The sequence below is a fragment of the Syngnathus typhle genome, linkage group LG14, assembly GCF_033458585.1.
Source record: "Syngnathus typhle isolate RoL2023-S1 ecotype Sweden linkage group LG14, RoL_Styp_1.0, whole genome shotgun sequence".
NCBI classification, from domain to species: Eukaryota; Metazoa; Chordata; class Actinopteri; order Syngnathiformes; family Syngnathidae; genus Syngnathus; species Syngnathus typhle.
Window position 1 is genome coordinate 10,876,902 of NC_083751.1, and position 26,417 is coordinate 10,903,318.

The 26,417-nt window shown below is 48.2% G+C and overlaps 1 protein-coding gene across 2 annotated transcripts in view; it reads right to left on the reverse strand.

Moving 5' to 3' along the window:
• Positions 1–26,417, reverse strand: part of gmds (GDP-mannose 4,6-dehydratase) — a 30,840-nt gene that overhangs the window by 608 nt on the left and 3,815 nt on the right. Inside the window, exons 2-10 of one of the 2 annotated variants that reach the window (XM_061298376.1) lie at positions 25,522–25,566; positions 25,331–25,418; positions 25,126–25,235; positions 22,886–23,078; positions 22,118–22,222; positions 16,844–16,971; positions 8,403–8,521; positions 7,971–8,067; positions 1,723–1,791 (exon numbers count right to left, since the gene is read on the reverse strand). In XM_061298376.1, coding sequence (XP_061154360.1) covers positions 1,723–1,791; positions 7,971–8,067; positions 8,403–8,521; positions 16,844–16,971; positions 22,118–22,222; positions 22,886–23,078; positions 25,126–25,235; positions 25,331–25,418; positions 25,522–25,566 — 954 coding nt within the window. The remainder of the gene's footprint in view (positions 1–1,722; positions 1,792–7,970; positions 8,068–8,402; positions 8,522–16,843; positions 16,972–22,117; positions 22,223–22,885; positions 23,079–25,125; positions 25,236–25,330; positions 25,419–25,521; positions 25,567–26,417) is intronic. The other variant, XM_061298377.1, reaches the window with a different exon arrangement.

Below are 26,417 nucleotides of genomic sequence, written 5' to 3' on the forward strand. Positions count from 1 at the left end.
AAAATACCTGAACAAGCGAGAGCAACAAATGCCGGCTGGGGCGTCCACGCAAGTGTGGTGACGTCACCGCTGAAGATCCGAGAGGGGCTAGACCAGGGGTGGGCAAACCTTTTGACTTGCGGGCCGAATTGGGTTCTAAATTCTGACCGGGGGGCCGAACCAGGAGCAGATGGATGTAGTGTTTGTGTGAAGTAATATAAATGACATGTAAAGGTCATTGTATAAAAGGTTTTTACTTTTAGTAGATACTAAAGCATGGATATTGAAAAAAGCTTTTTGAAAACAAATGCATTTATTAACAGCATTAAAAAAATATTTCACCCAAAAACTACTATCAGTGATTCTTATTAAATACGACACTGTTATGATGAATAACATTTTCCATCACTTCAGCGCCTGCAGGTCAGATTTATGAAATATCTTTATCTCATGAGGCGAAATCACATCCAACGGCAAACCTTCTGACCAAATAGATGTATTTGGTATCTTGAAGAATTAGTGACAGAATACATCTAAATAAAGTAATAAAGAAATCAATAGTATTGTTGTATAGTTTGGAGTAAAATTTGTTGTGGTAATTCTTAGGATAGAGACGAGGTGTCGGTCCGTTAACCTAGATCTGTGACGGGCTTTGTTGACGTTCATGTGGCTGAACGGCTTCTCACACACGTAGGTCGAGGCAAATTGTCCACTCTTTTTTAACATTCGGCACTCAGTGTCCACCTTTCTTTTCTTTGGGCCCCTCATTTTAATGGAAGGATTCCAGGGGAAGGTTTGTGGGTGGCATTAGCATAAAACTGTATCTGAAAGCTCAGCGCGCGAATTACGAGAATACTGACGTCACAGCCTACACTCGAAATTCGGCACTGATAGATGAAATTACTACGTACTACTGAGTACGCACACACACTTGTGAGTGTGCACCGATCTTTCTGACACGACTCCCGGGAGTAAATGTGCGGGCGGGCGCTTCCCCATCTACTGGGGAAACATAGTAATTGCAGGGAAAATGACCCCCAAAAAAATTAACAATACAATTTATTCAGGTTTGGCCAGCCGGATTAAACGGCCCCGTGGGCCGGATGTGGCCCGCGGGCCGTAGTTTGCCCATGTCTGGGCTAGACTTTGACTACCTTTGTGGGCGCGACAAGCAAATCTTTTCCTCTCAAAGTTGGATTCCCAAAATACAACGCGACACTCAATTCGGAAGGTTCCCAAAGAGACAGTACAAACACAATCAAAGTGAATGATTATGTATTTGTAACGTTTTTTCAAACATTGAACGTAGTCAATTCTCGCAAAAATCAAATTCTTCTTTCTACAATGATGATGACCTTTATTTGTTCTTTGTTATTGTGGCCTATCTGGATCAGGCTTTGGACGATGACTATATTATCACCGTATCCGGTGGTTTCCTGATCATAATCATCTCCAAAGATTAATATAGAGAAGGTGTTGTTTTTTAATTCTATTTTGTCCTTCACATTTGAATAAACATTCCTCTCCCGATCCGTTGCAAGCATTTTATAATTTCAACAAGAGCGAATGAGAAAGCCGCAGCTAACGACAAGGGGAACTCAAGATGCTTGTTTGCACACTTGACTGGTCAGACTTTGCATTTGCGATTTTAAGAAATTTCTGCAAGGTGGAGAAGCAGCTACAGTGCCGCTGGAAACACATTTGTATGGCACGCATGTACACAAGGCGGCCACTGAGACTCACCGCAAAGGTCACCTTGGGCTTCCAGCCCAGCTTCTCATGCGCTTTGCTGCTGTCACCTTGCAGGTAATCCTGCAAGCACAAAAAGGCGCAAGCGTCAATAAGAGCACAAAGCAGAGCAGCTCTGCCGCGCGGGATTCCACTTTGTAAGCGACAAATGATGTCATTGTGACGCAATGCTTTTTTACACGACAGAACCAACTGAATGTTGTCGTCGTTGCTGATCATCAGCACGCAAATTGGAATCAGCTAAACGCGAGCACGATCCAGTTTTCTCAGCGTTCCTGGCTTTATGTGGCTATGCAAGCACACGTGCTGTTTTTCCAAATCCCTCCCGACGGCTCCGCAAGAAAAAGCCATTCGTTCGGTGAACATTGCCAAGGAGCGTGCGAGCATGCAGGCAGTAAAAGGCAATCCCGACGGGCATTTCATGCAAAGTAATTTTACCATCACCGCCACGCTTTTACCATAAATCACGCAGCTCGGGCTCATTAGCTTAATTAGCGACATGGCATCAATCCAGCCGACGTGTCCGAGTCCAAAGGAGCCGGTCAGAATGAGACAAGAGAAGCTGCTTATGCGCATGATGTTTGAGGCGGTGCAGTGTGCCAGCAGCTTCACAGCGCCATGCCGCTCTCAGTTTCGAGGGACGTTCTAAATTGTGCAGCTGCCCACCGCCAAGTCCCCCCCAACAAAAACATGTTGGGCCCATTGTTTAGTGGGGTTTCACCTGCTGCTTTTACACCTCAAGTATCAGAACTTTTTGGTCCTTGGTGCAAGAACAAAAAGGTTCTTGTGGCATTGTGAGAGCGAGAGAGCACGAGCAAGACCGCGAGCGCACGCCCGAGACAAGGACAGCACGAGTTAGTGTTGCTTGAGTTATGGCTCAGGTTTCCTTCCCCGACTCGTCGCGCGGCTTGGCCTGTGCACAATGTGTGAAGTGACCTCTAAAGGGTGGCCCTGTCACTCTGACGAGCGAGCACCTACGCTACAACCCGCTCAAGTAAAGCGGACACACAAAGCAAGCTTCAATCCTCAGCATAAACATTTCAATTTAAATCTAAAGGGCGTCACCATTTTGCATGCTGACGGTTTCGTGCGTGCACGCACGCACGCACGCACGCACACTCCCTCACTCAAACTTGATTCCATTATTCCTGCGGACGGGAAACAGATCATAATTCCTCGAGTCAGCATAAAGCTGCAGACCGGGAGTGAGAGTTGAAGAGGGAATGGAGGGTGCTGGAGCTGGGGGCACAGAAGAGAGGGCTCAGGTGACCGCTCAGCACCACTGAGGTCAAACAGAAACCGAGTTGTCACAAGTATGTCTCTTGTGCAGCATAGAAGGGAAAGTGCAGTGGGGAGGGGGGGTGGGGGTGGGGGGGGGGTCAAGTGTGAAGCTTAGGTGGAGTTCTCTGGAGCGGATTCCCCCAATCACTCAACACCAAGAAAGCAGAGTGAGGGAGACTGACGGGAGAAATTTGTACCCATGACAGTCGTGATGCAACCACAGGACGACACCTCTTTCTGGACAGCATTTCCTCTTTGAGCAGCATTCCTGGCGTTATCAGCCTCCCAAATCGGCTTCTCTCATTGTGCCCAAACAGGGAGAGCCACAATGCCATGGCGAGCGAGACACAGAGAGAGAGCGAGAGCGCTGAAAGTTGCTCCTGCACTGATAAAATGATAAGGCAGAGAGAAAAACGTTGAACAGCTCAGAGCGAGCGCCTGATTGGGCCTGATCCGAAACTGGAGGGGAGAAAACATTGCAGCTGCACGGATAAACATTTGAAGTCAAACCAAAAAATTTCACTCACACCGTTGCAGCCTGTCTTGAAAACAAAATCGGCATAATTTTGGCTTTTATTCAGCGAGTCCCATGATCGCACATGATCCTTTTTTTTCTTTTAATGATCTGAAACCATAATTGCCAGTCTAAATTTCAAAGATGAACGATGACGTCGTTACTTTCTATTGTTGGGACAACAACGGTGCTAACATAGCACCAAGTGATTTGCCTTTTGACAAACAAAGTGAAAGAACAAAGAGATGAATGATATGAACGATATCTTTGACAACAATATTGGAGTCTGTGCAGTTCAGCATTTTGACTTTTGTGTATGCTTGAATTTTTTTTTTTTCGTTTTAAACTGTGGTTAGCTGAGTTGTGGAAAATTTGGGACATTCTCTGCTTATTTTAAAGTGGGGGTGAAAACAATGATTTCTTTTTTTGAGTTCTTCCAAACTTGCAACCAAGAACTGCATCAAACCACAAAAGCAAAACAGCTTTGCAAGCACTTTTGAAATAGACCAGCAAGTCGTAAATAGTCGCAACTTCATCTGAAGTCGCAGTCAAAACGACAATCGATCCGCTTGCCGTCGTTCCGATGCCCTTGGACAGCCCAGAGGATGAGAAATTCCCACAAAATGCTTCAGAGAAAAATAAAAGCAGGCTGTGGAGGATTGATGCTTTTGGCAGCGCTAGTCAAATCCAAGCAGAACGTGCGACTTGGAAGATGGCCACGGAGCTGCAACAGCATGACAAGTTCCAAGCACGTTGACAAAGCTTGAGCGAGCGGGATCGGGGAGTGACAAGAGAGGGCAGAAGGAAAAACTGTCATGCAGCTTCAGGTTTCGGGAAAGTGGCGTGTGTGTGTGACTACTGGGGTGACAAAAAAAGAACAGCTCAAGAATGAATCACGCCAATAAGGGGTCACACTACGTTAACCTTTCTCAGACAATTAAAACACCTTTGCTTGACTGCAATGTCTTGAGAGAAAGTCAAATAAGTTCACGTGTTTTTGGACTAAGACCCGACGGGGTGAGCATCTCGCACTCAGCTCCTTCTTCAACTTGTTGGCGGAGGACAAGCAGGAAGCCCCTTTCACTCAGGTAGAGAGCCGGGCCCCGCCTTGAGGAGAAACTTTTGTCAACCTCCGTTCTTTATATTTGCAGTCGGCTGGAATGCTGCGGGGTGGTTCCGCTCTGACAGCAGGAGGAAACTTCTTCAGGAAATACCAGACTGCTGGACGCACACACACGCATATGCGCAGTCCGCAATCTCTCTTTCTCAGGCAGGCAGAGCAAAGCTGCCACGAAAAGGGAATGGGTCAAGAAATGCGGGAGGTCAAATGTGTTTGTATGCGCAGGCCAGAGTCCCAAGCCCAGGAAGTTGCAATCGGCAGCGTGACGCGACTACGAGCTTCTCTTTCCCTCCCGACCTCCCCCCCTTGGCCACTCCAATAAAGCTAGCAGGATCAAGTTGCAGACCGCAGGTGAGAGGTCAATCCCACTTTTCAAGTCGCTTTCCCAGGGGCGCACAACCCCAATTCACATCCCTTGACGCATGGTGAGGGAGCACTATCGGCCTGAAACTCGCCATCTTCTCATTGGCACTTTGCTCACCTCCAGTGTTTATTTTGGTGGCCCTTGACGGGCAGCTCGTCAATCCCATTGGCCACTCTCTTTGTATGATTGTTTTGCCAATCTGCTTTTGGTGCTGCAAAAGCTCACCTTTGCCAAACCAGGAGATTTGAGCACCCGGGAGCAGACGGATGACACAGATGGCGAGAGCTTCCTCCTGACAGCTTCATTGCGACAGCTTCATTGCATATGGAACGGACAGTGTTCTGACAAATGACATCAAATAGCTCTGAGCAAATAAGTGTCACTATTTGTTTCCATTTCAAAAAGCAAGTTACATTTATATTTACTGTTACAGCGGCTATAAAAGGTCTACTGTTCAAAGGAGAGCAGATGACAAAATTGAAATCTGAGGCTCATCTTCAACTGCAATGCACTCGGTGAGCGGCAATCGAGCGCTTGGGCTCTCACGGCCGCTCCTTGCATGCCTCTGAAGCCAAGTTAGGCAAACGGGTTGCAACATTTCATCACCAAAATTGAAAGAATGCTTTCAGCATCACTGACTGATAAGATCCGTGGGTGCAACTGTCCTCCGAGGAAAAAAATTTGGCTCAGGTGCGCGCTTGCAACATCACGTAGGTGAGCTCATCTGGCAAGTTGACAACGGTTGCAAACGGTCCTGAACGGGCCGCCGCCTTCATCACTGGAGCCATTGTTTGCGCTTCCACCCAAACCGGCCATGACGTGGCACTCGCGTTGTTACGCGGATATTAGCCTTGGTATGACAGACGTTCCGAAAAGAAGAAGAACCATCATTCATCGCAAAGATTGACAGATACTGAGGTGCGTCAACGGAGCTATTTTTAGGCGAGCGCTTTGAGACGAGCCTCGAGAAGAAACGAAACAAATTGCAGACAAAGGTCTCAAGAATTGAAACTGAGGTTACGTTTCGCATCAATTATGTTGCTGCCACTTTCTGCCGTCTTGCTTTGACTGATTGACTTTTAGATAACCTTCGTGTTCATCGATTCTAACGAAAATGGGAAGCTGCAGAGCAAGAAGGCAGACGAGTTCATTCTCTGCTTGCAAAATGAAAAAATGAAAAGTACAGTAATCTAAGCCGGAGGGGCATTCCAGGCTCGCCAAGCATCGCGTTGGCAAAACGGAGAAGAGGCTCCGGGCGGGCCGGCAAAGTTGTGCGGCAGCTGAGCAGTTACGTGAACGCAGACGGAATGGGAGGAAGACAATACAGCCAAAGACAACTTCCCATTCATCGAGACTCAAGCTCCACCTGAGCTTAGTAAAAAACAAAACCGCACTGAGCTGTCTGTCACTTTGTGGCCTCGAGCCACGCATGAACTGCAAAGTATGATGGCTGCGCGACGTTTCCGTGCACAGGCACAGCAAAGTTTTGCATTTATACTCGCACTCAAGATGTCTCAATTTAGATTTTCAACTTTGGACGTTCCACGTCAGAATTAAACTTTCTACTTTCAAATTCAACATACGTAGACTCGATTCACTGCTTGCGCACCGACACACAAGCAGCCACATTGAACATGACGTTAAAGCTAAAATGAGGAATGATGCCAGCCAGTACGTGACACATGCAGAAAATAACGTCGGACGTTCAGCTGGGACCGACTTCAAGATCGTCTAAAAGGCGGGAGTGACAGCTTGGCAAAGCCAAAAGAATGCTATCAGCAGCCTGTTGCGGACACTCTCGTCAACATCTGTCAGCTCTCAAACATGCTTTCCACTTCACAAATGAGGATCGACTGGTTGCCACTATCTGACACCTATGCACTTCCACATCCAGCAACAAGCGACCACAAGGAAAGACAAAATGTAAGGAGCACCTGCACATTTGACGGCCTCAACCTCCTGCAACAAAGCCGCACATGCGGTGCACACACACACAGACACACAGACACACACACACACGCGCGGTTCCTCGTACTTTGCAACAAACACAAAAGAAGTGTCGGAATCAGCTGAATTCTTTTAGCGTGTAGCCACACGATGACAGGTATTTCCACTCGAACGCAACAATGCTCAGCTGCGAGCCCGGTGTCATAAACTTCCTGCCTTGAGGGTCAGAGGTTAAACACTTGACGAGCTCCAAATGGAGACAATAGACAATGGAACACACACACAAGAGAAACTGAGCTGCCTCGTTGCTACATCTGCAAATGCAGTCATCTCAACCTTTTTTTTTTTTATATACTTTTTCAATGTGGCACAAGAAGTGCGTGTGTGCGTGCGTACTTTGCTTCACCTCAGGAAATTAGTTAGCATAAAGTTAAAAATTTCACGCCTCGCCCACTCAATGTATCATTCACGTCAGTCAAAGCTCAAATATCTGTTGGGATGGATTACATCAATATGTTCAACTTGAACTAAATTGGGTGCTGTGTGCCAAGTGGTAAAACAAACACAAACAAAATGCCAGCAGAGCGTTGCCGATGCCGCTTAGACTTAGATTTGACTTTACAGCACAAAGAAAAGTGTCCTAGGTGTGTGCCTGGTGATTCCATGCTTAGTCAGTCAATGTGCTAATCCTCCAGAATCACTCAACTTCTAATCTTGATGCGAGGAACGCCACTCATGCCTTGGAAGTGAGAAAGTGACAGCTAATCTGGGCCGCGACGCCGCGGCTCGGTAACCCGACGCGCTCCCTGAGGAGCGGCCAGAGGACCCCCGATGAGAGATGGCCACTTTGCACCCACACACAGACGCAGGGAGGCATCGGCATAAGAGTCCGCTTCCAAACACGATGGCGGCGAATCAGAAACGAGGACACTTGCAAGCAATCACCAATCAGAGCATAAAGTCACAATTTCAACTATTCAGGAAAGACGCACAGAACAATTCTGCTCAAAACTTACTACTTCTGTGGGCCGGAAATATTTTGGGTTGACCTTGACATGCACGACTCCTGTCTCCTGGCAACGGCCAACTTCGTGCTCCTCCTTCCCGCTCCACCTGCAAAGATGGATGTTCCTCATCACATTCCTTTTCTTCTGAGCTAGACCAAACATGTCACCTGTGCACCTCCCCACATTTACACACATTGAACTGACCCGAGGGTAGCTGAGCAGACAATGTCACTTAAAACAAACATTTGGCAAACCATAATGAAACTGATATAGGCCAATTTGCAAAGGAGTGTGTTGCGAGATGTCTGACAACATGAGATTTTTTAATGACAAAAATGATCAGAAAAAAAAATCCAGGATAATGCTTGTGCGTGTGTATGTGTGTGTGTGTGTGTGTGTGCGTGTGCGTGTGCGTGTGTGTGTGTGCGTGCATGCGCTTACACAATGGTCTTCCCCACGTGCTGGAAAGCTTTCTCCACAAACTCCCTCACACTGTGCACCTCCCCTGTTGCTATGACGAAATCATCGGGTTCCTCCTGTTGCAGCATCAGCCACATGGCCTGAGGGAGAGAGAAAGAGAGAGCCGGTTGAGTTTCGCGTCAACCGGGCTGGTTCTGACTGGCAGGAAGTGCCCTTGTGGCCTGTGAATGTGACGCTCGCCTCTATCTCCGTCCTGACGTCAGTGCCAAAGCTCCCGGGACGCGCATCGTGGGAACCAAGGCCGGAGCGCTCCGCAGGTCCGCTGTGCCACCGCCGCACACGGGCACGTCACGCGGCCAAGAACGCGCATGCACAAACCCATTTTCACACCAGCAACGCGGCCCGACGTCTTAAAATAAGCCCGCAAGTCAGACGAGCGCAGCGTCCCCTCCCGCCGACGCTCGTAAAGCGAGTCAACGCGGTTTGAAGCCGAGCCAAAGCGTCCCCCGTGGAAATTTATAGTCCGGGTTCCTGAACGCAGCAGCGCTGTGTTCGACAGCCAGTCAAATGTCAGCCGAATATTTATGATGAGCCGGCTGAGCCCGCCTTAGGAGAGATCAGACAGCCTTTTGGGTGACAACACACAAATGGCAGAAGAGCCAAAAACAGCCAGATTGAAAAGGAGCTCGTCAGGCCAAATGTGCAAAGACAAAATATATTTGAATTCATTGAGGCAGACAATAATCGCTACAGTGCAGTATGTGCCGGTTTGATCTCCGTGGCAAAGATGCAAAATGCCGGCTGCATTTGCTACAAAGCACTCGAGGCTAATGACAGCTTGCGTGTATTTGCCTGGGCTGACATTCACAGGTGATCACATACTGTAAAAAAAGAAAAGAAATATACAGCATAGAATGTCTGCGCCAGTGCTCTGCTTTCAATCCCACATTTCATGGTGCTAATTGGCTTGCGAGTGGAGCAAATTGCATCCAGGGTTGTATTTGGCGGCTCAGTTGATGAAAAGGCGTGGTTAGGTCTGATTGGGTGTCGGTTAAACCGGCATAAAATGTTGCAGTTGTACAAAATGGTGAGAGGCCTCCGATAATAAAATACTTTTCTTAGTCCACCAATAGGAAATGAGAAGGCTTCCCACCTTGATTGAACTGGACCCAATGAATAATTTGGTATTGTGGAGACACGGGACAGCTGAGACCGCTGCTATCAAGCGGGGCCGACTTTTAACCGATTCCATATGGCCCCTGGCAGAACACGTTCACAACCCGAGCGCTGCTGGAAAATCCCCGCTGCAAAGCAAAGGACTCAAACGAGGACCGATTCTGTTGCAACCACAGAGACACTCTTCCCAAATCTTCATTTTTGTCTTCAACGGGTGTCGTGTGATTTTTGAACAGAACATTTTGCTCTTCCAACCGTCTATTCTCGTTTTCCCGTAAATGTTGCTCTTGGCTATTCTAGGCAGCTCCGTTGTTCGTGGACAGAGGAACTCAGCCACATTTAGAGTATCACAGAAACTCGTCATCGTAAAAACTACAATTCTGAAAAAAACTTTGTCCATTTTCGGCCGCGATATTGCTCGGTAGCCAACTCAAGTTGTTCCTCCTTGGAATGTGCTTTTGCAACGGGGAAATCATATCGGCGGCGTTACTGTCTCTTTGGCCTAAGCAGAAGGCGAGCAAGCGAGCTCAGCCCGCCCAGCACATACCTCCGGCCTCTCGCTTATTGCAAAGGCAGGAGAGCGAGCGCACAGAGGAAATGCCTCAGATATTCCCGCAACAAAAGCGACCGGACAGAATATATGAAAGGAACCTTCAATACGGGATGGATTTTGGGGAGCAAAGCTAGCAAAGGAGAATCAGATGAGCTTCAACAAGTTGACCAATTTGTTTTGGGCGCAGCTCGAGCGTCTCAAATTTGGAGCTGACATGAGATCACAACACACAGACACACACACGTCTGTGTCTGTGTGCGTGCATGCGGTGGGCCTTCCAAAGTGTGCACCTGTGTCGTATAAATCTGGCAGGGGGCTTCCTCCCTCGGCACCACGGCATTTCCAATAAGAGTCAGCGCGAGTCTGGAGGCGAGGGGCGGAGAGATGGCTACTGTACGTTGCTGTAATGGAGCGCAGCTGTCAGCGCTCGCGTCGCGCGAGCAAAGCATCGCGGAGCGTTCGTGTTTTGGAAGAGACACAAAGGACACTGCTCCCTCAGCTCGACATATTGCCCCAGAGGCTCAATAGTCCAAGTGGCAAAGGGCGGGAATTGCACTTTGTGTCTGAGATTCAGACAGATGTTTATTTATGATGTTTCGGACGTGACGCCCCGATGATGGCAGTGACGACTTTGGACAAAGAGGACAAAGGCCAAAATGGACAGGAAGCAAACGCTCCTCAGCATGGTGGCCCATCGTGCCTCTCTCTCTCTCTCTTTAAAAACGGCACTTTTCGTTTTTAAATAAAGCAGGGCAAAACATAAAACAACAAAATTGCAGTCATCACTCAGTGATTGTCATTTTAACGCTCCTCTTGCGTTCACACATCAAATTGAGCCATTTAAAAAGTAAAAAAAAAAAAAAAAAAAAGATATTCCGGTGAAATGTATACAATATGTACAAGGACTCGCACTCTCGGTTTTAAGTCTGCGGTTTCACTGCAGAGTTCTTCTTTCCTCCAGGGAAATAAAAACATTCTTGTTGTTTCTCCAAATGAGTGTTCTGGGGGCAGCCAGATGTGCAAGAGGCAAGAAGGAGGGACTCCTCCTCGCTCTGGCTGAGAGAAGTAGCTGGCAAACTCTGACCTCTCACCTTTGACCTGAGGTGTGGAAGAGGCCCCAAAATGTGAAAAATTCCTCAGCACATGCAGGACAATAGTTAAGACAAAAATACATTTTCTATTAAATGTCAATCTGGGACGGGACTGACCGACCGAGTCATGTTCAGTGCATTTGGAGAATTCTTCTTGTCATTTTGCCTTTCCTCCCTCCCTGTGGTAATTGAGAGAATTGCGTCTAACATCTATTCTGGCCTTCTGAGGACATGGAGACGAGCGGGAGTCCTTCCAAGAACTTGCATAAGACTGCCGGTGAACATGGAGCAGCAAAGGATGTGACATCAAGAGTGAGAGTTTAAAGATCATCAAACTTGACCGGTTCCCTTTGCGCATCGAGGTGATGAATGAGATTCCAAAGTCGTGCAGGCCAAAGTGAACAAATGCCCTCGTGCTCGCTGCAGTTTGATGAGAAAACGGCCGAAAGGCCAACAGTACAAGATGAATTTTCCAACCTTTTTCGAGCAACTGCTGCACGCCAGATAAAGCTCGTGACATTCTTCTGAGCAGGAAGTGGCTCGTTGCGCCGCAGCGCCAGACTTAGCATGCTAGGAAAATCAACGCACTGCCCTCTCCACTTCCCGTCTATACAGGAAGCAGTCTCTCACTCCCTCGCTCCCGTTATCCCGCCGATCTGGACCTGTCAGATTGTTCTGACAATCAAAACATGTTAGCAAGAAAGTGCTGCCGCGTCTTTCCAGTGTAGTCATGGTGGTCTCGGCGGCCTTTATTGAGCACACGCAAAACAAAACTCCTCATTTCAGAGAGCCTTGGTGCCACACAAACAAGCTGGCATGACTCTTGAGAACATTCACAGCTGCAACACAATGAAAATGTTTCTATTTGGGATCTCGAGGTCCAAAAATACAACGCGACATCAAAAATTATCTTCCAAGCGCACACTTGGTCAGGAGTCAAGGCGTATGGGATGTGAGCGGGAACACGGATGCCACCCAGGCAGACGGGAAGGGACCCGACAACTCGGTCAAGCAGAAGACGACCGCAAGCGTAGCGGGAATGTTGCACAGTGCGCTGATTGCGTACTGCCCACTGTGGGCTACTTTTGACCGATTACCATTTCATACTTGCGCTATAAAAGCGTCCAACAGAAAACAACTAATGTGAACGCAATATTGGAAATGTACTGTGGAAACGGAACCAATGAGCATCTCGGAAAAAAGGTGTCATTTTATTTGTCAGTACTTTTTAAAGCGGGCAACTGTCTTTGGAAGGCAAAAGTAAAAACGCACAAAGTAAAATCGCCGCCACAGTTTGAGCCACTGCTGCTCATTCACTTAGTAGGCTCTCTGCCAGTGAGCAATGATACGTACATAGGCTGAAACACGGAAGCGTGGCGAGTTGAAAGGCACAAGACAAGCGGTGCTACTGGCATATTGGCTAGGTTTGCGGTTTGGCCCTTGCAGCAAGCTGCTATGCGTGCTGAGCTCAGATGCCAAGTGTGCAAGTGTGGGCCGTAAACTGTAATTTGTTTGAGATTGTCCACTTTGGTGGCGTCGGGCCGCATCGCGCGCAGCCGGCCTAATTTGCAGTGTTTGGAGCTCCAGATCCCGAGCGAGACCGGTTTGAAGAGACACTTGGGCTGATGCGGCTCGGCTCTTCTTTGTAATACAAGACATATAATAATGGCTCTTCTCTTTTTAGTGGCCGCCTCTTTTTATAGCGGCTGTCGAGGGAATTCTGCAGTCATCGACTGCGATTGAGTGAGTGCGCCATTCGCTGCCCGGAAAACACAACTCAGACTTTCGACTCATTTGTCTATGTCTTTGAAAAACCTTCCTATGTTTGCTGTCTGGTGAGAACTTTCAAACACATCTTGCAATTCCGAGCAGATAAACAAAGACGCAAATGAGAGGCGCAATATCAGGTCTTAATCTCGACAGCAAATCTGAGATATGTGAGAACAGGAGAAGATCCGCAACCCGTTTGATAGTTGGCTTGACTTTGACACTCTGCAGTCTGGACAGAGGATCTTCCCACGGGCTGCATGACCATCTGATAGTCAGACGCACACAGTGTGTGTGTGTGTGTGTGTGTGTGTGTGTGTGTGTGTGTGTGCGTGTGTGTGTGTGTGTGTGCGTGCGTGCGTGCGTGTCTGCCTGCAGTGAGTGTGAAGGAGTCACACGCATTCCAGTCTCCAATTTAAAGTGACGACGGCGGCCCACTCCCACGCCAGCAGACATCTCATCTCCCGACTGCCTGCCGGACCATTCTGCCCCTCAACTTTCGACACACACAGGTGCCGACTGTACAAAGCCGGATGAAACCACTCTGATTGTCATTTTCCAAACACATCGTGTGATGAATGACCCGGCACGTTCATCAATCATCAATGATTGGTTGAGATTGGCGTAGTGATTGGCCAATTAGCCTCCTCTGTCGCCATTACTGCAGCAGAAGAAAAAAAAGAACTAAAAAAAAAGATGGTGAAAAATGACACTGGCAAGGCCAAACAGCATCGATGTGACAGTTATCACGGTGCAAAGCCACACACACGCACATGCGCCTGAATCTTTGCTTGAAATAAATATGCGAGTAAAACACAGGCGGGTGTCCACGCGCCTTCAGACGTGATTAAAGCAGAAACACAGCACGCCCCTCCTACCACCCGCACCGCCACCAATTTGGAGCAATTTGCCTGTCTCGGGTGGAGCGAGGAGGCCAAGAAAGAGAAAGACTAGGAGGAAAAGCAGGACACACGCGTGCGCTGGTGTTTACAAACTGCCACTTGTTTACATTTGTAACTTGGCACTGACACCAGCCGCAGGAACATTTCTAGAAAAGCTTTGATGGCCTGCATTCAAGTCTCAGCAGAAGAGATGCTTCACTTCAGCATTACGGTCAACAAAGGCACGCCTGTTTGCCCTTCGCCTCTCAAGTTTCTTCCCCCAGCCCCCCAATGCTGGTCCACCTCGGGCTTCTGTTTGGCTGCCCAACGTGGAGCATGGCAGTGCCTGATTGAGCAGAGCCATTCCCACAGGAAGCCTGGAACGTCTCAAGCGGGCATTGATGCGCCAAGCGGAGGCAAAGGCCAATATGAACGCAAGCTTGGGACGCAACTGGCTGCCGCCGCTCAACACAATGCTAGCAGTCTTTGGCTGCCTCCAAATCTTTGAGAGTCATGCTGGAGGTGTTCACCAACGGCACCCGCTTCAGCAGCTCCCTTTCGCACCGACACAATGACCTCTTACTCCGCTCTGATGTGCCACTGGACGCGAGTCTTGCCTCAAAGGAGGCTCCCTGCTGCCTCCGCCACCTTCACCTTTTAATGACAACACGGTGCACCATGAGAGGTCGCCTGTTGGACACGCTCGCCCGTTGAGCCTTTCATCTCCGCAGTCCCACACACACATGTTCCCAACTTCACCTATTACATGCTTTGACTCCAAGGAATGTTTCCTTGCGCACACACAAATGGGGGAAAACGCAGACGTTTGGAAGCAGTCAGCGGCCCCTGTTGCTTTGTTTCATGTGGCCGGCCGTTCCCCTCACTCGGGTTGCTGCTGGCACCGTGACATGAAGACAAACAGGCTCTTTCTGTCATCATCCGCGGGACACGGCGGCATTGCCTTAATATCTCGCTTTCTTCCGGGGGTGTTGGAGGAAGGACAGAGGGCGCCCGGAGGGATCCGGGCCGCGGGCGAGCTGCGGGAAATCCAAGTGCACGCCGCATTCTACCACGCCTGCTCCCCTTTTGCCATCTTGACTGCTCTTTTGGCAGAGAATCACAGGAGGCTTCAAATATTGAGGCTGGAAAAAGCTTCTCATGTTCTGTGGACATCTGTACGCCGTTCGGCTCGCATGCAGCGCACGCAGAGCTCAGCGGCCTCTCCACCAACCTTTCAGATTTGGGCCACTACACGAGCTTGGCAACGCCACCCTATCTAGGTCAACGGCGAAAAGATTCAAATTGCGTGGATTTGGATTTGCTATAAAAAGTGGAATATCAGACAATAGATCCAAACTGCTTTTATTTGTAAGAGCAGCAACGCTAGGTCTCCATAACTAGGATTTCAAGGTATCATGTACTCACAAAGGATGCCGATAGTTGCCGCCAAAACCTAAGGGGGGGTGGGGATTCTGGGGTAAGTCTGATCAGACCACAATGGTTGTTTGAATTTTTGGACATGCATCAGAAGTGCTGATGCATGACAACAAATGTCTACAATTGAGCTTACGAAGCTTTTAGCCAAAAATGACACCGGTGCCGTTTGCTTCTTAATGCGACACTCAACTTGTAACAATGGAGGACAAAAATGGCACTGCTCTGCCCTCCACTCAGCCCTCACCCACCTGGAGAGAAGGGACTCGTATGTGAGATTGCTGTTTGTGGACTTCAGTTCTGCATTCAACACCATTATACCACAGTGACTCATCTGCGAACTCGACAAGCTGGGCCTCAGTACCTACTTCTGCAACTGGCTACTGGACTTCCTCTGTCAGAGGCCTCAGGTGGTACGTGTTGGCGACAAAATCTCCACCAGCATCACGCTGAGCACAGGGGCCCCCCAAGGCTGCGTGCTCAGTCCGCTGCGTTTCACGTGCTGACGCATGACTGCACTGCAACTTACAGTAGCAACCGCGTGCTGAAATATGCCGACGACACGACTCTGGTGGGTCTCATCACCAGGGGCGACGACTCAATACAGGTCGGAGGTCGACCTTCTGGCCACGTGGTGCAGGGACAACAACCTCCTGCTGAACGTCAACAAGACCAAGGAGATTGTTGTTGACTTCCGGAAGGGTCACACCTGCCACTGACCATCGACGGTGCTGTGGAGAGAGTGAGCAGCACCAGATTCCTGGGGGTGCACATCAGTGAGGACCTCTCCTGGTCCACCAACACTGCATCACTGGCGAAGAAAGCTCAGCGCCGCCTCTACTTCCTGCGGAAACTCAGACGAGCAAGTGCTCCTCCGGCCGTAATGACTACATTCTACCGTGGCACCATTGAGTGCGTCCTCTCCAGTTGTATCGCTGTTTGGGGTGGTAGCTGCACTGAATACAACATGAAGGCCCTGCAGCGCATAGTGAACACGGCTGGTAAGATTATTGGTGCTTCACTCCCCTCCCTGAAGGATATTTACACCTCCCATCTCACCCGCAAGGCGACCACGATTGTGAGTGATGTGCGTCAACCCACTCACTCTTTGTTTGATCTTCTGCCCTGTGGGAAGGCCTGCGCTCCCGCACCACCAGACTCACCAACAGCTTCATACTCCAGGCTGTTAGGATCCTGAACTCTCTCCCCCCTTCTGCGTAGCGTCCTGTATTTTTGCGCTATATTCTGACTGTCTGCTGTATGCACACTTGCTCCATTTTTGCTCCTCTTATTTATTATGTTATTTGTTTATTATTTATTCATCACTCTTATTTATTCATTGTTTGGGCCTTCTTGTTTTTACTTTTTATGTTGTTTACTTGTATGTATATTGTGTACGATGTCTTGTCACCGTGGGATAGTGGGAACGTAATTTCGATCTCTTTGTGTGTCTTGACGTGTGAAGAAATTGACAATAAAGCAGACTTTGACTTTGACTTTTGACTCGTGTGTGTTTGACTGGTTTCGTGTGTGCGCAATGGTGACCAGATCATGTTGTACCTTGACATAGTCTTGGGCGTGGCCCCAATCCCTCTTGGAATCCAGGTTACCCAGACTGAAGCTCTCCAGTTGGCCCAAGTGAATCTTTGCCACAGAACGGCTGATCTTCCGTGTCACAAAATTGGACCCTAAAGAAATGCACAAGAAAAAAAGGATTGGCCACAGTCATATTCTAATTGAAGGATGCATGTTCGTGAATACCGATTGTTCAGATTGACTGAACATACACAACAGAAATAAATGAGAGGCAAAAATTGCACATTGAGATTGAGCGACAAATTATGTGCATGAATGGAGCCTCACACTTGTGCTCTGCTTCAACTGGTCCAAAACAAAATCAAACCAACCAGCCTAAGTCAAGTCAATTTGTTCCCACTTCAGAGTAGAGTCGAGCCAGCGCAGTTGAGCTCCACTCTACCATTATCCCCTTTAATTGAAGGTCTGGGTGTAAAATCTGGCCAATATGCCAAGGCAAATGAGACAGCGAGTTTATGTGTTGGGAGGGGAAAATCCACCAGGGGATCACAAAAAGTGCCACAAAAATCAACAGGAGGATCACCTGGGTTTTCCCCAGCCGCCGGGTCAAGTTTAGGACATTGACAAGCAAACTGAACCACGTTCATATTCCGTCACGATTCACACAGCTGTAATGTGAGCAGACAACAAAATGTTTCAAAGTGTTCAAAACGCTTAGAGAGGTGCAAGGTCCTCTGGTGGAACACCGTGGCCCGGTGTCATATTGCCTGTTCAAGCTGTGCGAGAAAAGAGGCTGCAAAGAGCCTGCTCAGAAAAATCACACTTGTCCAAGCACTCGGCAATTGGAACGTAAAGCTGAGCATGGTGGCTGGCGTCAGCTCTACTAATGCAGCGTCTCCGTTGAAAAGACTTTCGATTCCAGACGGCTTTTCTGTCCTTCGTCGTCAAAAGAGAAGTGGTGAAATACGGGAAGGTGATTTCCAAGTGTGTTGAAAAATGGAGTCTTGCATCCAAGAGTGCTATTCTCATTGCATAAACACTTGTAGCGTCACTCGATCTCCCCGAGTGCTCAAGCTGCTCTCAGAACTGTCCGACTGTTTTTAAACTCACCATATCTTTGATGAATGTTGCCCCCTTTTTTTTTTTCCTGCAGCACCCTCCCGGGCCATAATGGCGCGGCTCTGTCTCCACATTAGCTTACGCTCGCCCTGACAAGGAGCAGAGCCTTCATTTCGAGTTCAGACTCAGGAAAATCCCACGAACCCAATTGCACCAAATTTGTCGTAACTCTTTCATTCAGCGGCAGAAAGAGAGCAGAGCAACCTCACGACACATTTCAACATCGAGCGTGTTGATGCGTGCACATATGGCAAGCCTGTCAACACGCCATACACCCATTTGGAATGGGAAGCAGTACCTCGACTACAAGTGGTCTCACAACTTTTTCTAGACGGTGTCCGACATGATGACACGAGTTGCAGGGACAAATTCAACTCAAAACTCAAGACGACACTAGCGCTTTGGAGGTTAAACTGCAACAGCCGCGACCAGGACCTCATTGGGTCGGTAGCGACCGCATGGCACGCCTCAGGTCTCCCTATAAAGCTCACACCTATGTTCCCAATTGCTTCCGTCCCTCCTCCCTCTAATTAGTGCAGCATGGAGCGGAGCTGGCCGGCCCCTGCCAGGCGGACAAAGCCAGCTCTGTTGCTGGCAGCGGCGTTAATGTGTTTCCTTTACTGGCAGCAGCACGCGGGACGGCCAGGATGAGGCCTACTCAGGGGGGGGGGGGGGGGGGGAGGGCAGCCTTTTGCAGGGCAGGGGTGGCCCATTTCACCTGGTTTGCAGCTGGCAGAAAGTCCAATAATTCCACAGGCCATGAAATGTGAGCAGACAGCAAAAGCCATGCCAGAAACTGACACACGTGTTTTCTTGTTCTTCCATGTCATTTCTACCCCCACTCTGAATTATTGGCAGGAGAAGTGACAGGAAATACGTAACACGTTGGCTTGCCTGGCACAGCTCGGCTGTAGCAACGCTAAAAAGGGAGGGAAAACGTGAGGATCAATCTGAAACAAGGACACCGTGACGCTCCCGCATGCTCGTGTTTGGGAACTCGTAGAAACAGGAAAGTCAACGAAGGGTTTGCTCGATTGGTCTTTTAGGCAAGTTATGCTGGATGAAAGGACACCGTGCGTGTTCTGCTTTGGAACTTACCAAAGGGCGTGCCGCAAGGCTCAATCCTGGGACCCATTTCATTTTCAATTTACATCAACAGTCTGAGTGATAATGCACAGAATTAAGGTAATTATTGAATCAAGAATACATGTATTGTCGTTGCATAACAATCGTTATTTGCACTTTTAAACCTGGATTAGTTTTTCATTCCTCCTCACCAAAAAGGTATGGCGTAAAGACAACCGACTTCTTGTCAATCGCTCACTTGTCTGGCAAATTTAAAGATTAACACAGAACTCTGCCCTAGTATTTTTCACATATTTCCTAGCTGAGCTCATTTGTGTAGTGCACTTGTCTGAACAGGCAATGTTTAGTTCAGAGAAAAGCAGACATGTGATCACTTTATACGCTTTTGTAACAATAACACAACATAGTCGCATAGGCCGTTTTTCTTAGCAATCGCTCATTTTTATTATGAACATGTCTCCTTGTGGTTTTCGGGGTTGATTTGGGCATTTGGTGATGCCCCGTTTACCAAAAAAGGTGTTTGCGACGCCTTGCCTTGGCAAACATCCATCCACTGGTTTCTGTCAGCAGCATTGCTCAATTCTTGCAGATATCTGAAGCTTGGATGATGAAAGACACATTTCTTCCTATCTCAGCAAGCCTGTGTGCTTTGTTTCACTAACACAGTGTCAAGTGGCACCCACCAACGGGGCAGAGAGTGAGCGGAGGAAAAACGTCATCTGAAGGAGGATACAATGGGGATCGAGGCTTGTGAAGACAGACAAAATTGCCCTTTGCCCATTTTACATGATGCAATGATTTTTATTTGCTAAAAGCAAAAAGGTGTGCTAGAAAGACTCAACAGCTCTACACAGTGAAGAAAAAGTTGAGGCTATTCTGATATGCTACCAAAATAATTGTTGCCCATCAATGTTCTATGGAGCCAGCTACACACATATTACAAAATGCAAATGAATGTTCTCAAAGGCATTTTGTGTTCATGTCTAGATGCGCTGTCGGCCTGAGGTGAGTCCGAAAAAGAAGCCCGAAGCTAGCAAAGTGCTAGCAACGTGCCAATAGAGCACAACAAGCACTCAGTGAACAAGAATCTTGGCTGCCGTGGCAACACATGGATGTTGACAACACAAGAGAAAGGAGAGAAGACCAGGATGTGTTCAAATCTTGACACGGCAGGCAGCAGAAGGAGTGGAAGATTATTTATCCTGACCTGACCATAGGTCATCGAAAGTTCGAAGTGAATAAACGTTTGCTCGTCATGGAGAAACGCTCCCGGGCAAAGCCACTCGTTTCTCCGCGTTCTACTCTCATCAAGTGAGGCTGAGGCCACCAAAGATTCAATGTTATTTCAGCTCAGTCAATAAGCTCCGTTCCAATCATTTTGCTCACTAGAGAAGCAAAAGGTGCTTGGTATATCTACTAGGGGTGTAACGATACATCGATACACATCGATTAATCGATATAATGCTCTACGATTTATTGGCATCGATGCTAAACGTTAACATCGATTTATATCGCCGTGTTTGACCTCGGACATTAGACGCGACTTTATTTTGAAAAATTGCTTGCTTCCTCTTTCCGGGAGCGCACTGCGCGTGTTGTGTGTGACAACTAGTACGCGGCTCCTGGGCTGGTGCTATGGCTAGTGTCTAAAAAGACGAGGAAATTTGCTCTCCTTTAGGCTTCAAGTCATTCGTGTGGAAGCACTTTGGATTCCAAAGAAAATATGGCTCAACGGACAAGACACGTGCAGTTTGTAAATCCTGCCATGCGGTGATCAAATATTCAGGGAGCACAAATCTCGCCGCACATTTAAAGAAAAAACACGACATCAAAGTTCAGTGTTAAAATAAGCACTTTGTATACTGCAATACTCTTGTAATTTCCTAAATAAAGAGTTTGCAGTACCTTGTTGATTTTGCGTATGAATTGTTATAAATCAGGATATTGTTCTATATTTTTTATTTTTAAAAAAATATCGCTCGTAGAGCACTATATCGCGATATATCGTGAATGAATCGCAGCAGGCTTTAAGATATCGGCAAATATCGTATCGTAGTTCTTTGTATCGATATGATATCGTATCGTGACAAAACCCGCGATTTACACCCCTAATATCTACGTATATGTACATATCAGAAAACCAAAAATGGAATTTTCAACTCATTTTTGTCTTTTCTGCTAAACGTCTCCAGTATACAAAGGAAGTGACATTGCTCTTCCAATACCTTTTGAAGGGACTGTAGTCAAGATATATTTTCTAATATATTCTCTAATTGCTAAAAGCTATTGATTTCATGATTTTTTGTTGTTTCAGATTGCAAACACAGTCTCACCAAGAAGATGTCAGGAGGCATAATGACAGTGCTGTCACCCGTTGGGTGCGGTCCCTTGAGTGAAGCTTCATGATTGCCACTGTCATGGAGACGTCAAAACATTCATTGCCAACGACACTCCTATCACTTCACCCAGGGAGTGAACAATCAGTCCATTCTGCTTCCCGGCCGGGTTTATTTACAATACCAGCACCTACTCAAGAACCTTGTGGGCTTAAATTTATCAGGATCGCTCAGTTCAATTGTAAAACAATTAAAAAACTCTTGAATCTTGAAATAGACTGGTTTATAAAAACTTCACAAATAGTTAGCTAATGTTGCAGATTTTATTGATCATAGTAACAAGCAGTTGGAATGGATCAAAAATTGCATTTCGAGCAAGAAGCTTGCATAATGGTTCTGTTGACCACTTAGCTTTCTTATGATCCCAAACAGTAATACGATCCCCCAAAATGGCGACGAGAGAGCAGTCACCGTGCCACTTTTAATAAGTGCACTACGGCCTGAGGCTTTAACACGCCAAAATGAAAAGCACATGACTCGCGCTCAGGTGTTTATGATTTCTCCCCTGATGACAAGCAAACCAAGCAGGGTCAGAGGTGAACCCCTAAAACCTAACGGCTCACCACAAAAACGATTTGTGTGGGAACGGCCCGGTTTGCCCCCAGTCTGCTCTGCGGCCAGCGCGGAGGCGCAGCGGAGGCTTCCGTTTACGGAATCGAGTCGACCGAGTGAAATGTTTAGATATGCTGCGTCTTACCTCTCCTCGGACTCTCGTGGTTGAAGAGGATCCCGTTGACGGCAAACATGTTGTAGGCCTCCCTGAAGTTGACCACGATCCAGTAAGCGTACAATTTAGCGGCACCTTCACACGTCACAGCCACAAAGATGCAGAAGATGGAGAGAGAGAGGGGGGAGCATTATTTTGGGGGGTGTACTCGACATTTCACTGCATAAGCTTGGCTGGTTTTGCTCCAAGTATGGATTTGACTTGACGTGACGTTGAGCAACGTACAAGCGCTTTCAAATGACTTTGCCAATCAAAATGGCAAGAAAAGCACTGGCACGGAAAGCCTGAGAACTCAAATACCCAAAGGACCTTAAAACAGCTGAATGTTTGGCTTGCCCTTGCCGCCATGTACGCTACAGGTGATGGGGTCTACATGGCAATGGCATCTTCTCACGAGGACGAACAAATGGACGGGCGGACCTCCCACTGGAACGAGCGTGTCGACAGCAGCCGCCAGCACGTTGACACGACCGCCAACACGAAAGCGGATTGCTTGCACACGTGTTTTGCCCGCGTGGGGATCCATGCGCGCATCGACATGCTGAAGCGAATATAAAGGGGTCTTTGTTTCAAGGAGAGCCACTCAAGTCTTCAGTCAGACATTTGGCCTCCGGTTGTGTGGAGGTGAAAATGCTGCCTGCTCACTGAATGACACGCGGGCACATGCACAGGTGAGCAGCACACGTTAAAATCAGGTGAGCCACGCCAATCGACGGACGTCGACTGCGAACGCATTACCGTAAGGTGAGCGAGGGTAAAAGGGCGTGGTTTCCGTCTGCGGGATTTCCAGGACTTTGCCGTACAACTCGCTGGTGGAGGCCTGATAAAACTTGACGCTGTTGGTCAAGCCGCACGTCTTGATAGCGTCCAAAAGACGAAGCGTTCCCACGCCATCCACGTTCGCCGTGTACTCGGCCAGTTCGAAGGAGATCTGAGGACCAGACAAAAGCGTAAAAGGTCATCGCAAGTCAACTAAGTGAACCTCCACAACATTCCGAGGCTGCCAAACTGAAACAATGACTCACAAATCTCTGGAAGGTGGCAAAATATTTTGAAGGCAGGAGGGGACGGGGTGGGCAAGTGCTGTTACTGGAGTGCTTTGGAGCCAATGGCAATTTTCAGAGCTCCGCAATGCCTGTTTCCAGACAGGAAGGCCAAAAGGGAGGAGAACTCCAAGAAGGCTGTGCACATGATACAGCGCATCGCTTCTGTGTGTGCTTTTCAATGTGCCAGCTTGGTTGAAGGCACAAAACGGGGCAGGCAGGACGGTTAAAAGAAAAGGGAAAAAAAAGCCTTTGTGGTTCGCGGTCGCCACAGCTGGAGCGAGGGCCGCCCCCTGGTAGAGGCTTAGGCCCTTTCGTGCTTCAACGTAGCCAGCCAAATAAAGACGCCTTCTTTTGGTCAACCGGGAACACTGGGCCTCTCTGTGCCATTTGCAAACTCACTCGCTCGCTCACACACACACGCACGCACACGCACGCGCGCACGCACACACACACGCGCACACGCACACACACAATGTTTCGTCTCATCAAGCCAATTTTTTGTTAATAAATAATAAATACACAATGTCGTTTATGAATAATGGTTCGATTTCAAGAGATGCCAACATTTGTCGTCATCTCTCAGGAACATTCTGGAGAATTCTGGAACATTGATTACATACTCCTTTTGTCAATAATTTTGAATGACAACATTTATTATTTGTGTTTGAGGTGTGATTTATTCAATACAATTCCTCAATATTGTTTTCAACAGTTGCTACTTTGCGCCGCTTTTCATTTTTGGGACAAGTGAACACTCTGCAATGTGGACTCGCGTTTCGTTGTTCTAATACAATGAGGGGAGGGCTCAGAATGTCGGCTCCGAGCGCTGCGGCATGGCGTGGCCATTCGCTTCGGGAGCCAAAGGTTTTTAGGAAAGGAAATGCCCTGTGCTTGCTTTGAGCCATCAAGGGAAAGACTTTCTTTCTGCCACGTGGAAGAGCAGAGAAGCCTTCTCTTTCCTTTCCTGTCCTTCCTTCCTACCCCCTCTCATCACACCACAGTGGAAAGAGACAGCGAGATTTCCTGGAAGAGATACTCTCGCTACAACTGCAAGGTGACCACGTGTGTGACGGCTAATCTTTCTTCTTGAACATATTTGCTGCTGCAGAGGAGCAAAACATTTGGCTCGCAACTCCAAATCAGCAACTGATTGACAGATGATGATCAGCCCAAGGGAGGAAGATGAAGGAAGACCTTGACCTGACCCGCACTCTCCCACGATCTAAAAGAAACCTGCATTGGCCACAAGTGCAACCTCGGGCTGGACAGCTGTTTGCTCCAGAGAACATCTTCCACACGCACGCACGGAAAATCAGAGAGGATTTGGATGTCAAACAACAGAAGGAACGGAATCGGACCGAGGACTAAAGTAAAAAAAAAAAATAAAACGGAAATGCATGTTCAGTGAGGCTGCTGCGCCTCATTGCTTGAAAATGACTTTCACCAGTTAGAGGGCGACAAGCTGAGTCCGTCTTTTTTCAATTCAGACTGCCTGCCCGACTAATATAGGAGCACCAAAGCAGGCCAACTTTTCCGGCCGGCCCAGGTCAGCTTCCATGTCTACGCCGTGGGAGCGGATCTTGACGGAGGCTCGCAGAGGCCCGTTCAAAGACTCGCATATAAAATCTCTTCCACGTCGGCGATACCTTACACTTGATCTCCAGATTGCAAGAGCCACATCCTGCAAGTAACTTCCTGTCCATGCGAGATCAAGCAAACGCTGGGCCCAGACAACGGTACGGTATATTTTCATCAAGGAGAAGGGAGGGCAAATTTAAGGAGCCTCTTCAGTCGTCGAGATGAGAAGGGCAAAGATATCGAGAGCTAAATCTTGAAGGCAGCAATGCGAAATTGCAACAATCATCACAAGAACATGACATGTTCCCACACGACCGTGATGATGACAGAACTCGAGAGACGCGTTGACGCTACCTTGACGTGACTCTGAGCACCCAGATTGTAGACTTCCGTCGGTTTCACTTGGTTGATGATCTTCACCAGACACGTGCTGTCCGTCAGGTCGCCGTAGTGAAGCTTCATATCTGACAAAGACATAAAACGACGTGATACGCGTGCGTCTAACTCGATTGTGCCGCCATTGTTCAACTTGCCGGTGTGATGACCAAACGACACTTACTGCCTTCCGTATGCGTCTGCGGGTTCTTGTAAAGATGCTCAATGCGTCCCGTGTTGAAGGAACTGGAACGTCTCAAAATGCCGTGAACCTGCCGGTGGAGAAGACGCCATGACATTTTTTGCGAGGGAGCAGCTTGCTTGGCAGCTCCAAAAAGTCCCCAAGAAAACGCTACCCACATCGGTCATTCTCACCTCGTATCCTTTGGAGAGCAGAAATTCGGCCAGGTATGAGCCATCCTACAAATGGCGAGATGAGATGACAAATAGCAATCAATGTCAAAAAGAGTGAAGCAAGTCTCCTTCCCGTCATCCGTCCAACTCATCGTCTTTTTTCCAGCCTCAGAGTTTCCAACCGCACGTTCTGCGACACTGCGGAACGTTGGGAGCCACTCGTGGCATTTATCCCAACGACCCGCTCACACGTGCACGTATACAAGCACTGCCTTGCTCATCCTGCCAGACCTGGCCTTCCTGTCCAGGTCTGGCAAGTAACAGAAGGCAGACGTGGAGGAAAAAGGCTGATGCCGGGCGTTCCAGCCTCTTTGCAGGAAGCTCGGTACAGGGCCGACCCCACTACTCTGATGCCATACGTCAGTGCCGTCGCAAAACAAGGACGCCCGTCACTGTTTTGAGCACCTGTGTGTGACCCACCCAAAATGGCTGCACCACCCACTTCTGGCAGTTTACAGCCAGAATGCAGCCAAAATATTGTGTCTAAATTGCACAACATGTGATCCATCTTTATCTGTAAATTACAGATTAGGAGCAAAGTACGGGTTGGCCATCAGTTCTCTGTAGCATTCTGAGCTTCAGCCCATTTTGTGTTTCCCTTCCTCTGCAGAGCAATTTGGAAAAAAAAAATGCCCAAAGAGTTGCAGCCTGCTTTACAAACAAGAGGCTCCTTGAAGCCTGCAGGCCTCACCTCGCTCTTTCCTGTCATGGGGAGTTGACTTTTGGGGCGGACACCCAAATGGACCATTCCAAGCTCACCTGGCACGGCAATAGCAAGCAAAAAAATCTACTCGCGCTCAATTCAGTTTTGTGTCATGCGTGTTTGTTAAAAAGTACTCTACACGGGAAGCGGTCCA